Consider the following 12,843-nt stretch of genomic DNA (forward strand, 5'->3'; position numbering starts at 1 on the left):
CAATGTTGTATGTGGGCGACAAGACAATGCTCTTCTGACAATGAGCCCAGTGATACTGGGAGCCCCTTCTTGTTTCCTCAGTGAAGTGGGGACATTCGTTGAGCCCTGGTGAGGCAGCAGGCATCATTTGAGCTGTTCTGCTATGAATAGAGCTGAAAACAGAGTCTAGTTTCCAGGCCTGTGGAAGTTCCTGGGGGAGTGGGGCAGAAACAGTGTGGGGTGCACAGTGTTATTAGTGAGTTTAGAGCACTGACCGTTGGCTTCCCTTTGCTTCCAGAGGAGGATAATTTGAGTGAGTCCTCTTCCGAGAGCTTTCTTTGGAGTGATGAGGAATATGGTCAAGATGTTGATGTGACCACCAACCCAGATGAGGAGCTTGAGGGCGACGACCGCTATGATTTTGAGGTGGTCCGCTGCATCTGTGAAGTGCAGGAGGAAAATGACTTCATGATTCAGGCAAGTAGTTTCCAGAACACAGGTTAGAGGAAGACAGACTGATCCTAAGAGAGAATGTGAGGTCAGCAGCAAGTGAGCCGTGTGAACAGCCCTGTGTGTGTAGTACTAACAATGGTAGACTGAGCTTGCTTTTGGGTTCCCATTTCTGGGAATTCTAGGCTACTGTAAATACCTATTAATAGAATGAGAAATTATTGGGGCCAAAGGGGAAGGCCTAACCTGTCGTCTCATGGGGAGGCCTAGCCTGTGGTCTCACAGGGAACAGTTGGACAACAGGGACTCAGGCTGTGGAGTGGCAATTCAGTCTTGTTTATCTTCTCTTTGAGATACATTTCCCTGGTAGCCTGAAGGAGGAAATGGAGTCAGGTTTTATAATCTGTCCACCTCTGTTACAACATGGTGTGTTTGCACATGCAAGCATGTATCTGTGCTGGCCGCAGGTGTTCCCAGGAAAAGGACTGGCCGCCAGCCGTGCATCTTTGCATAGGCTATAGCTATTAGGCTTCTTTTGCTTTTTTCTTTTCTTGTTCTATATATGTGACATCAAAATTTGAAGTTGACTTGATTTAATAGTACATAGTTGCATTTCTGTCTTTTATCCTTTTGTTGATGGTTTGGGGGAGGGGGCAGAGTCTCTTAGTTACTTACTCTGTTATGATAAAATATCCTCGCAAAAGCAATTTAAGGGAGAAGTTACTGTGGCCCACAGTTCTAGATGGGTGCATAGGACACAGAGGGCATGGTGGCAGGAACGTGAAGCCATCTCCTCCCACTGCCTCAGTGTCAGGAAGAAGAGTGGAGCTAATTCACCCCTGCATGCTGTGCTTGGCTGATCCCTGCCTAGGAAACGGTGCCACCTCCAAAGGAAAGTCTTCCACTCAGCCCATCCAAAATAATCCTGAATAAACAGACCAGAAACTACCCTGATCTAGACAGTCCCTCTCCACGGGTGATTCTAGCTTCAAGCTAGTGAAATAACCAGTCTCATTTGGTCCCACTTGTTGGTTCCACTTGGTCTCAAACCTGCTGTGTTTTCTGTTTTTGTTCCTAAGTGCTGAGGTTACAATCACGTGCTGCCATGCCGGCTTTGTTTCCTAGGTGTAGACCTTGGAGTTGCTTCTAGGACTTCAGAGGTTTTGTTTTTTAAGCACTATATGCATGTTTTCTCCTCCTGCAGTTTATTTTGGTGTGGAGTGAGGGCTGTGGCTTCAGTTTACTGGCAGTGTCCTCCCTTTTTGAAATATTGCTTCATTTACTGCCTTTCTGTACATTTGTGTCTCTTTCTGGGTTCTCTCTTTTCTCGGTGAAGCAGAGACAGAAGAGCACACTTCTGTGAGATTATGCCTTTGTGATATTTAAAAATCCCTAGCAGGGCCAGCCCCTCCCTCTCATCTTTCTTCTTTGCATATATTTTCTGACTACTAATTTTAGAGTTCTGCTTACTTTCTGAGCTACCAACTTCCTTATTTGTTGGGGCCACAATATTTTATAAGCCCAAGTAAAGTTGGTGTCTTCCTGGCCCTCTGGCAGCGCTCCCAATACCAGGGAAGGCAGTTGGTCTTGGCACTTGGCTAAGTTCATGTTGTCTCATGTGCCATTGATCACCTGTGCAACCTTCAGCAAGTTTTAAGAGGAAATGCAAAGAAATAGCGCATGATTGCTCTAGGATGCCAAAGTCTGTTAATAATAGAAAGTTAACATGAACCTTTGTGCTGAGTTCATAGTGGGTGTGTGCATGTGACCCCAGATTCCTAGTAGACAGCCCATGGTGTGGGCAGGAGCAGTAACCCATCTGTACTTGGGGAACTGAGGCCTAGGGTTGTGATCTGGAATTGTGCAAAATAACACAGGTAATGTATTTCAAGAGTAGGAACAGGTTTCCTTAACCCCACAAAGTTACCAGGAAGTAGAAGCTGAGAGGCCGGAGTATTCAATTGATCTATATTTTTGCTTTGTGTTTTGTTTGTGAGACAGGTTCTAAAGTATCCCAGGCTGGCTTTGGTCTCACAGTGTAACTGTGTCTGGCTAAGCTTATCTTCAAGTCTCTACCTTTCACGTGCTGGGATTCCAGGCATATTCTGCCACACCTTACAGTAAATTCTCTGTGTGTGCTGTAGTCTGTACAGAGGTGATCGCCTCACATGGGCACTTCTGAAATGGCTCTTGGCACTAAAGAACTAAGGACTCTTTACCTTAATTTGTTTACTGTGTGTGACCTCCATGGGGTCAGTGGTGACCTAGCTAGGTCATTGTGTGGCTACAGCTTTGTTGGTGGAGGTCAGAAGGGAGCACTCCCCATCTCCTCTCAGCCCTGTGGCCCTGCTTCAGGTGCCTCCTGTGTTCTGACTTGTGTTGCTTCTTTAATTTTCACAGTGTGAAGAGTGCCAGTGCTGGCAGCACGGGGTCTGCATGGGCTTACTGGAAGAAAACGTGCCTGAGAAATACACCTGCTATGTTTGCCAAGACCCTCCAGGTAGAGACTGCTGGAGTTGGGATGTGAGCAGCGTGTAATCGCTTCCTTAGACAGCAACTTTCAAGACACCATGTCTGTGCTCTTGATGAATCTTTGCTGATGGCTAGGTGACTCTGATCACCTTTGTTGCAAGCCCTCCTGGTGGCCAGTCCTTCTGAACGTAGCAGTAAGGGATGTGTCTGAAGATGCTTACCTAGCAGAAGGTCTGATCTGAAATGTAGTGGGAAACACACATGACATTGTTGACAAGAAGCACAGAGTTCCGTAGGTCTGATAAAACTATCCAGTGTGGAATGCTCCATGAATTATTCTGTTGGTCTTGCTCAGGGCCTGGCTGATCTTTTGTTCCAGTTTTGGCAGACACTTTCTTCCTTGAGAGCTCTGAGGATGGGCGTGTGGCTCTCTCTGTTGGTGCCATTTCAGGGATGTCGGAGGGCACATTTGCACACACACACACACACAAACATCCCAGCCCCCATTGTGTCACTGCCCCTGGAAGGGATGAGCCTTGCCTGCTCTGGAGCACTCTTAAGCGGAGTCTTGCTCGGCTCCTTAGTGGGGGTCATTGGTTAATGGGTAGTGGCTCTTGACTGTCCCTTCCACCATGCCCAGCCTGTTTCAAGGTTTCTTAGTGACTGAAGAGTGAATGAGTCAGGTTGGAAGGTGCTGTCTCCTGAGTTTTTGGAACAGGACGTGCTGCCTAGTCCCTGAGCTTAGTTTTCTGTCCTTTCTAAAGAGACTTGTGATGAGCCGGACCCAAGAGCCATCCAGGTCATCTGTTACGATGGGAAGCAGAGATGGGTCCAGAGAAGGGAGGGCTGTCACCTGTCTAGTTAAGGTCTGGGGCCTGTCACTTGTCTAGTTAGGATCTGGAGTCTTCTGTTCATACTCAGTCCATTTGAGACACATTCCAGGCTCTGGAACTGCAGCCATCAATATGACGGATCCTTTTCTGTCTTTTAATGAGACTGGGGACAAAGAACAGAAGTTGAAACAAGTTAAATAAACCCAAGACAGGTGTACAAGTGAAGCTAGGAGGGAAAGCAGAGAGGGGGAGCCAGAGGCTCTCTGATGCTGGCTGGTGGCCAAAGGCCTGCCTGAGGAGATGGGGAACATCTGTCCTGGAGAGGCCCAGGGGATGCCTTGTCAGAGCTCTGGAGGAAAGAGGTCAGGCCAAGGAAGAGATTTGTGTGTGTGTGTTTCTAAAACTCAGACAAACCATGATAAGGGTGGAGTGAGGAGAAGAGGAAAGAGAAGGATGCTGTCAGCCTTAATCGATCGATAGGGATTTGGGGTTTCCTTCTGTGAGCAGTCAGAAGCTGTGGGAGAGTGAGTGGAGGGGGGAAGGAAATGACTTCAATCTGAAGAGGTAATTCAGCCGGCCATGGTAGTGAACATTTGTATCCCAGAACTCTCCAAACAGAAGCAGGAGGAACAGGTTCAAAGCCAGTTTAAGCTACATGGTTAGTTTAAGGGTTGTCTGAGCCATGTGAGGCCTTGTCTAGAGAAAGAAGGGGAGGGGGCAGAAAAGATGGGAAGGGAGGGAGATAGTTGAAAGGAGGAAGACTACTGATCAGAATTGGAATCCGTGCTCTAGCCCCTGCTGCGGGTAGGAGGGCCCAGGCCTTATTTCAGCTTTGTCTCCAGCACCGAGTAGAGGCCAAGGAAACGTGAACAGAATGAGCACAGCCATCAAAGCACAGGACCGCGGAGGGGACAGGACAGCCTGGGTTCCTCAGGCATGTTTGACTGTTGCAATGTCGTCTCTTTAGGTCAGAGGCCTGGCTTCAAGTACTGGTATGACAAGGAGTGGCTGAGCCGGGGACACATGCATGGTCTGGCATTTCTGGATCAGAACTACTCCCACCAGAATGCCAGGAAGATCGTGGCCACCCACCAGCTGCTCGGGGACGTGCAGAGAGTGATCCAAGTGCTGCACGGCCTGCAGCTCAAGATGAGCATTCTGCAGTAAGTGTGTGCCTGCAGCTCTGGGCAGGAGCTTACTCAGGCTCTCAGTTCAGTCAGGTTTGGGGAAAAAGGGAAAGCCACAAAGACCTGTACCACAAAATCTGTTACTATGCTGAGCATGTGGCTTCGGGTTGAGTGTTTGCCTAGCATGTGTGGCACTGAGTTTGATTACCAGTACGCTCCCCCACCCCACTCCCCCAAAAGTCAGTTATGTAATAAACGTTTCTTTGTAAAGCAGTTGACTTATTGAGGAATACTTTGCATGTAATTAAGTTCACTTATTTTAAGACCTCATTGAATTTGATAAGTGCATATATTCAGGCAACTAACACTGTAAACCAGGACATGATGTGTGCATTTGGTTTCTCTTGTTTGCCCGTACAGGAATGTGTGTGTGTGTGTGTGTGTGTGTGTGTGTGTGTGTGTGTGTGTGTGTGTGTGTGTGTGTGTGTGTACCAAATGGCACATGGTCAGAGGTCAGAGGACAGTTTGCAGGAGGTGGTTCTGTCCTTCCACCATGTCTTAGCCTTCCCTTGAGAAATGGAATTATAGATGTTGGCCACTATGGCTTAATGTATTCACTCACAGCTTGTGTTGTGTTACCTTTGGGTGTACAGTTACTTGTTTTACACTGAGGTTTTTTGGGGGTTTTTTTGGTTTTTTTTTTTTTTTTTTTTTTGGTTTTTTTGGTTTTGGTTTTTTGAGACAGGGTTTCTCTGTGTAGCCCTGGCTGTCCTGGAACTCACTCTGTAGACCAGGCTGGCCACGAACTCAGAAATCCGCCTGCCTCTGCCTCCCAAGTGCTGAGATTAAAGGCGTGAGCCACCACGCCCAGTGAGTTTTTTTTTTGTTTTTTTTTGTTTTTTTTTTACATTTATAGTGAGGGCTTTTTAAATTGTGGTAAAATATACATAATGCCAAATACCAAATTTGCCATCTGAACCTTTCTATTTATATCTATTTATTTTTTCTTTTTATAATAGGGTATCTTTATTTAGTACTGGCTGTCCTGAAACTAGATATGTAGACCAGGTTAGCCTTGAACTCACAGAGATCCTTTTGCCTTCTGAGTGCTGGGATTAAAGGCATGCAGCACCTAGCTCTTAATTCGACCAGTCTGGTCTTGAATTCCTGAGCTCAAGCAATGGTCTTGCTTTGGCCTCCGCCATAGTTGGGATTACAGGATTGAACGCCATGTCTGTTTTGTATCTAGCCATTTTTCTGTACATTTCTGTATTGTGAAAATCATTACACAGGCATGCAGCCAGTCTCCAGAACTCTTTTCATCCTACAAGACTGATTTCTCGGTGCATTAAGTAATCTCCAGATGTCCCATCTCCTCAGCCCAGCGACATCATTCTGTTTTCTGTCCTTATGAATTCCACTTCTAGATACTTCGGGAGAAACCATGCAGTACTTACCCATGGTTTATTTCACTTGGTGTAATACCGTCAAGGTTCTTCTATATTGTATTAGGACTTCCTTCCTTTTTTTTTTTTTTTTTTAAATCATTTTTTTTTAAGATTTATTCATTTATTTATTTATTTATTATATGTAAGTACACTGTAGCTGTCTTCAGATGCACCAGAAGAGGGCATCAGATCTCATTACAGATGGTTGTGAGCCACCATGTGGTTGCTGGGATTTGAACTTCGGACCTTCGGAAGAGCAGTCGGGTGCTCTTACCCACTGAGCCATCTCACCAGCCCCCGACTTCCTTCCTTTTTAAAGCAAAATGTCTAGTATTTGCATTTCACATTTTGCTTATTCTTTCATCCTAAACTCTCATGATTAATAGGCAAAGAAGCTTGAATCTGCTGCCAGAGGGACTGGCAGGTGGCTCAGCAGTTAAGAGCTCTTGCTGCTCTTCCAGAGGGTCTGTGTTCCGTTTCCAGTACCAGCATTGGCCAACTTAAAACCAGATGGTTATAACCCCAGCTCTAAGAGATGCAATGGGTGGTCTCTGAGAGCATCAATGCATACACATGTACACACATACTTTTTAAGAAATGATTTATTGATTTTATTTTATGTGCATTGGTGCTTTTGCCTACATCTCTGTCTCGTCTCTGAAGGTGCTGAATCCCGGGAACTAGAATTACAGACAGTTGTGAGCTGCCATGTGGGTTAAACCTATATCCTTTGGAAGAACAGCCAAGTGATACATATATACACAGCCATGCCCAACAGCTGAGCTACCCTCTGCCCCCTTAAAAATAAAAGTTTTAAAAATTCTTCTGGGCGAGCCGTTGTTAACACCTACTTGTCGCTGTCAGAGCTTTGCTCATCCAGAGGTTCTGGGCCTTCTGGAGCTGGATTTGTGTAGCCACTTGTTTCCACCTGGGCTCTGGGGACACTGTCACCCCACTGCACTCACTGTGCTCCCCAGCCACCGTTCACTATCACCCTTTTCTCTCCCTCTGCCGCCACCTTTCTCTTTCTTCCTTGTAGTGATCAAAGGTTGTAAGAGAAGTTCTCCGTACTTGTGAAATGAAAGGTGAGCAGGTGAGAACTGAAAGGTGAAGTGAGTCACTTTTTAGTTTAAAAAGTGTGTGTGTGCATTCAAATTCTGCTCCAGGAAGCAAGCTGGGGAGACAGCCCAGAGTGTGCATGACTCCTGGAGAGGATCCATGTGTGGCTCCTAGCACCTATTTTGTACAGCTCACAACTGCTAGTAACTCCCCAACTCCAGGCCTCTTCTGACCTCCTCAGTTTTACATTTTTGTGTGCCACATACAAATGCTGGGCACAGACATATAATTTAAAAATAAAATAAATCTTAAAAATGATGATACATTTAGATAGATAGATAGACAGACAGGCAGACAGATAGTTAATTTGGGGCTGAGAGAGTAAGTAAATGCTTGCTTAGTGTGCTCAAAGCCCTGGGTTCAGTTCCTAGCACATGTATACATATATACACAGCCATGCCCAACACACACACACACACACACACACACACACACCTCCACATACTTTCCATGCACTTGTTCCCACCTAGAACAGTAAACTGAAATATTTTCTCTTGTTTTCCAATTTTATAATTGTGTAAGATGGAATAGATGAGTGTAATGACTCTGTTGGGTTAGAAGTCCAGGAGCAATGGTTCCAGGGGACTGTGGCGTCCTTCACAGTGTTTTGTGCAGACACTCATGCAGTCCTCCTGCATCAGATGCAGAGAGGAGCCTGTCCTCCTGTGTGATGGCATCTCTACCCTTTACTGACCCTGGCCACTTTTTTCTTTGGAATGCTGAAAATAGAATGTAATTTTTTTATTTAAAGAAATGCTGGGCGTGGTGGTGCACACCTTTAATCCCAGCACTTGGGGTCAGAGGCAGGTGGATCTCTGAGTTCAAGGCCAGCCTGGTCTACAAAGTGAGTTCAGGACAGCCAGGACTACACAGAGAAGCCCTGTCTCGGGAAAAGAAAGAAAGAAAAAAAAATATGATTAATGGCCATCCATACTCACCCCAGCACTACTGCACTTTAGTGGTTGATAATTGGTTGATAATTGGTGATTATCAGTGCTGTCACATGCCAGGGTGATTATCAGTGCTGTCACATGCCAGGGTTACTTTGGCAGTTGATTGAGTTTAGGTTTTTGTTAGTAAACCAAATTTGCTTTTACTGTGTTGTATTTATGAGTGCATGTGCCCCGGCATATGTGTGCAGGTTAGAAGAACATCTTTTGGTAATTGGTTCTCTTCTATCATGTGGTTCTGAGCATCAGACGTGGCGTGATGTATCAGGCGTGGCGTGAGGCACCTTTAAAGTCAGAGCTGGTAGCTGACAGTTTCCACTAGTAACACTAGTTTCCAAAAGAAGCCAGAAGGAGCCTGAGCTCACTGGCTGCTGTTGAGCAACCAAGTTTAGTTGCATCCACTGTGCCTGCAGTGGGAGCCTAGGGAAGTGGCCTCCTAAGAGACTGAAGGTTCACATCCCAGTGTGGTAAGTGGGTAGATATCCCAGGTAGAGGCCACTGTCCCTTACTGGAGAATGTTTATGAGAGGAACTCTGCAGTGGTACCTGCTACTCTCAACGCTGTTTCTTGTTGCCATCCCCACAGAAGCAGAGAGCATCCTGATCTGCAGCTATGGTGCCAGCCCTGGAAACAGCACTCGGGGGAGGGAAGAGCACATCCCAGACACATCCACATCACAGACGCCAGGAGCGAGGAGTCCCCAAGCTATAGAACTTTGAATGGGGCGGTGGAGAAGCCATCGCCCCTGCCCCGATCTGTGGAGGAGTCTTACATCACCAGTGAGCATTGCTACCAGAAACCTCGCGCCTATTATCCCGCTGTGGAGCAGAGGCTGGTCGTGGAGACGAGAGGCTCTGCCCTTGATGCTGCAGTCAGCCCCCTCTGTGAGAACGGCGACGACTCCCTCTCCCCTCGCCTAGGCTGGCCCATCGACCAAGACAGGAGCAGAGGCGACATAGATCCCAAACCCAGCTCCCCAAAGGTAGGTGTTTGCCTGTACTTACTCCTTCCTTGATGGCTGTGCTGCTGAGTCCTGGGCCAACCTCCTGTGGAAGACATTTCTTCATAGACATATTAAACTTGCTCATCAGAGAGAGGGCTTTTGGTTTTTGTTTGTTTTTGTTTTAAGGTTAAGATGTGTACAAAGTTAAGGGACCTCCTTTAGTCCCAGGAAATTTCACAAAATGGCACAATTGCAGGGTCAGGAACAGAGAGAGGAGAAGCTTAGAAGTTGATTCAAACTTGGAAAAACTATAAGGAAATTTTTTTCTTTAATATCATTTACATCGTAATTGTACCTAGGTGCTAAATTATTAGCATGAACTTAAGTCAAGTATGTTGTTAGATAACAATGTTTTTAAGAAAATTTTATTTTTTTTCCCAGACCCGTCATTAAAGTCTTTGCTACTCTGAGCATTTTCCCCAGGATCTAGCCTTATGTTTGGTTTGTTATTTAGTTTCTGTCATTATTAAGTAACTCTGTTCTGAATGCTAGGTAGCATGCCAGAGTCTCCATTTTTACTTCTTCATGAGTGCCACTGTGCCTCTCTTCTGTGCAAGAGGCCTTGTGTGGTTTCAGGTCTCTGCCCCTGTCATCCCTACTTTCTTCCACTTTAGCCTATGGATTGATTGGCCTCAGCAGCTTAAGTGCACTGCTGTGTCTTGCCAAGAGGCGGCATCCCAGCTCTGCTCCCAGGGTGTGGTCTGCACCTGCAGCTTCTGTCCTTGCCAGTGTCTATGGAAGTCTACTTAGGGTGTGAGGATAGCCTTTTTGTAGCAGATTAGTTTCAAGTCTAGGTTCAGTCACTTTGGTTTTGGCTTTCCTCATCAGATCCAAGGAAGCTTTCAGGACATTGCTTTGTACACAGGAAGCCCTAAATGTTACCATGAATTGTTATCATCCTAAATAAATGAATAAAAGTTTGAGATCTGAAACTATAGTAAAAGGCTAGCAGTCCTGTGGAAACACAATGTAAAATCTCCAAGTTCTTTTTCTTATCAAGGGAACCCCCTGGTAAGCTGACTGTATACCAGCACCATAGTTTCATCCTAATGTTACCTGGGAAAACTGTATCCTTGTTGCCGATAGGGGAACTACCTCACCAAGGCCACATATTCACTAGAGACAGCCAGGCCTCACTAACTGACTCTAATAACCTAACCATCACTAGCACTGCTCTGGGCAGCCCTTGGGCTTCTGAGAGGCCTGCTTCAGGCCGGGCGCTGGGCCAGCCAGAGGAAGCATCTGAGCCCATGGGTGCTGTGGTGCCTGAGCCCCATGGGTGCTGTGCTGGCCTGAGGCTGTACTGTGAGTGGCAGCTGGAGGTTGGGCGCACAACTGCTTTTTCAGAGGGTTATAATGCTGACTAGTTGGAGAAAAGCTGGCTGGCTGCCCAATGATGTACACATCACTGCATGCCCCCCCCCCCCCAGGTGAGAGAGTACATTTCCAAGAATGTCTTGCCAGAAGAGACGCCTGCAAGGAAGCTGCTGGACAGAGGTGGAGAAGGGCTGGTGAGCTCTCAGCACCAGTGGCAGTTCAACCTGCTCACACATGTGGAGTCCCTGCAGGATGAGGTGACGCACCGGATGGACTCCATTGAGAAGGAGCTGGACGGTAGGTTTCCTTTCTTGAAATCAGTCTTGAGCTTCCCTCTGAAGCCTTCTGAAGTTCACAGCCTTGCTGTCCAAGGACAGCTGTTTTTTTGCCTCTTCAGCCCCATCTGGACTAGTTCTCCCCTCAGTGAGGACAAATGTAACTTTGAAAATGTTTAGTTTCTTACAAAGTCTGGGGCTCTCAGGGGTCTTGCTTCACATGTCCAGTCCGTCTGCAGTGGGAACTCTGCAGGGCTAAGCTAAGTAGAGCTTAGTGGCCAAGAGCAAGCTTAGCCTCAGCACCCCACGGACGAAGCATAGCGCCTTTACAACCTGAGCACATTTTTCTTAAGTTCTGAGGGAACTACACTGTTATGGAGAGATAGAGTTGAAGCAAAGGCTCAGAGGTTAAGAGTACTGTGGTCTAGAGGACTTGGGTTCAATTCCCAGCACCCCCAGGGCAGCTCACATGCCCAGCCTTTCAGGTTTTTTAATGTGCATTCTGGGGATCAAGTTCAGATTTACACAAGGCAGTGATTTCATGGCTGAGGCATCTCTTCTAGTTTTGAGTTAAAACCCTTTCATGATGGTTTACTTACTGTTCTTGGTTATTTGTTTCCATTGGAAAGGTGGGCTCCAGGCCTAGAGCGCTGTCCACAAGTAAAAGCTGCTTCCTCTAAGCCTGACGGCCCCATCCCTGAGCTCCATACAGGCACAAAATAAATAAAATGGAATTTAAAATTTTTAATGGACCAAATTTGTAAGTCTGTGTTTGAGGATTCTGTGAATTACAGTCAAGCTCTGAAGCCTGTAACTACGGCTATGGAAAGCTCACACCGGAAGTCACTCTTAAGACAAGGGCCTTGTTTTACAAGCTTCAGTCATGTGGCCTGGCTAGCGTTCCTTTGTGGTTGGGGCCATCCTGAGGCAGAGACCATGCCAAACATGTGTTTCTCTTGCCTATAATCCTAGCACTTAAGAAACTGAGGCAGGACTGAGTTCAAAGCCAACCTGAGCAACATACAAGAGTGCTGTTCAAAGAAAGAAAAACTAATGCTTTTTCTGTTGGAGAGGGGCTGATGAGAGTTCTGAAGTGACAGTAAATGGAGTTGCCCTGTTGGCAGATGAAGGGAGGGACAGACCCACTGACATCCAGCTTGTATGAGGCCCCATGGCTTTTATTATGTATGTGAGTGCTCTATCCATATGTACCAGAAGAGGGCACTAGATCCCATTACAGATAGCTATGAGCCACCATATGGTTGCTGGGGGTTGAACTGAGTACCTCTAGAAGAGCAGACAGTGCTCTTAACCATCCACCTTCTCTCCAGCCCACCTGAGGCTCCTCCTTGCTCTGTGTGGAATGTTCTGTGGTTGCCCGAGGAGTTCTTCCTCAGGAGAGAAGTCTGAGCCGTCACAGATCTTACCTCCGTGTTGCCTGGGCTCTCTGAGTGGCCAGTGGTTGAGGTGGGAAGCCAGGCTGTCTTGGCTTCCCAGAGGACCTCACATGTATCCTTCTGATTTGCAGCTCACCTTCCCCCCATGGCTTGAAGAGGTGCCAAGAAAACTTAAAAGTGAAGGATGAAGTTTAAAGCTTTCATTTAGGAAGTAGATTAGTTTTGAGACAGGATCTGTGTGGGCTAGGCTAGTCTCAAATTCAAGAGACCCCACCTGATTGCTGGAACAAAAGCTAGTATGGGCTTACACTAACTTCTTAAAGGGAGAAAATAAGTATATTTCATGCTGCTGATAATTGTGTATCAAGAATTAATATGAAGCAAATCAGAATTGACAGTGACTTAAAAAACCAAAAACCAGACCTTTTCAAAGTCCCTATAGATTTTCTAGCAGCCCAACAACTATTTACAGT

The 12,843-nt window shown here is 46.4% G+C and overlaps 1 protein-coding gene across 4 annotated transcripts in view; it reads left to right on the forward strand.

The window, feature by feature from the left end:
• Positions 1-12,843, forward strand: part of Phf20 (PHD finger protein 20) — a 113,307-nt gene that overhangs the window by 97,173 nt on the left and 3,291 nt on the right. For all 4 annotated transcript variants that reach the window (NM_172674.2, XM_006499338.4, XM_006499339.2 and 1 more), the window contains 5 exons: positions 278-456; positions 2,830-2,929; positions 4,702-4,897; positions 8,964-9,360; positions 10,812-10,995. In NM_172674.2, the coding sequence (NP_766262.2) occupies positions 278-456; positions 2,830-2,929; positions 4,702-4,897; positions 8,964-9,360; positions 10,812-10,995 (1,056 nt within the window). The remainder of the gene's footprint in view (positions 1-277; positions 457-2,829; positions 2,930-4,701; positions 4,898-8,963; positions 9,361-10,811; positions 10,996-12,843) is intronic.

The sequence above is a fragment of the Mus musculus genome, chromosome 2 (assembly GCF_000001635.26).
Source record: "Mus musculus strain C57BL/6J chromosome 2, GRCm38.p6 C57BL/6J".
Taxonomy (NCBI): Eukaryota; Metazoa; Chordata; class Mammalia; order Rodentia; family Muridae; genus Mus; species Mus musculus.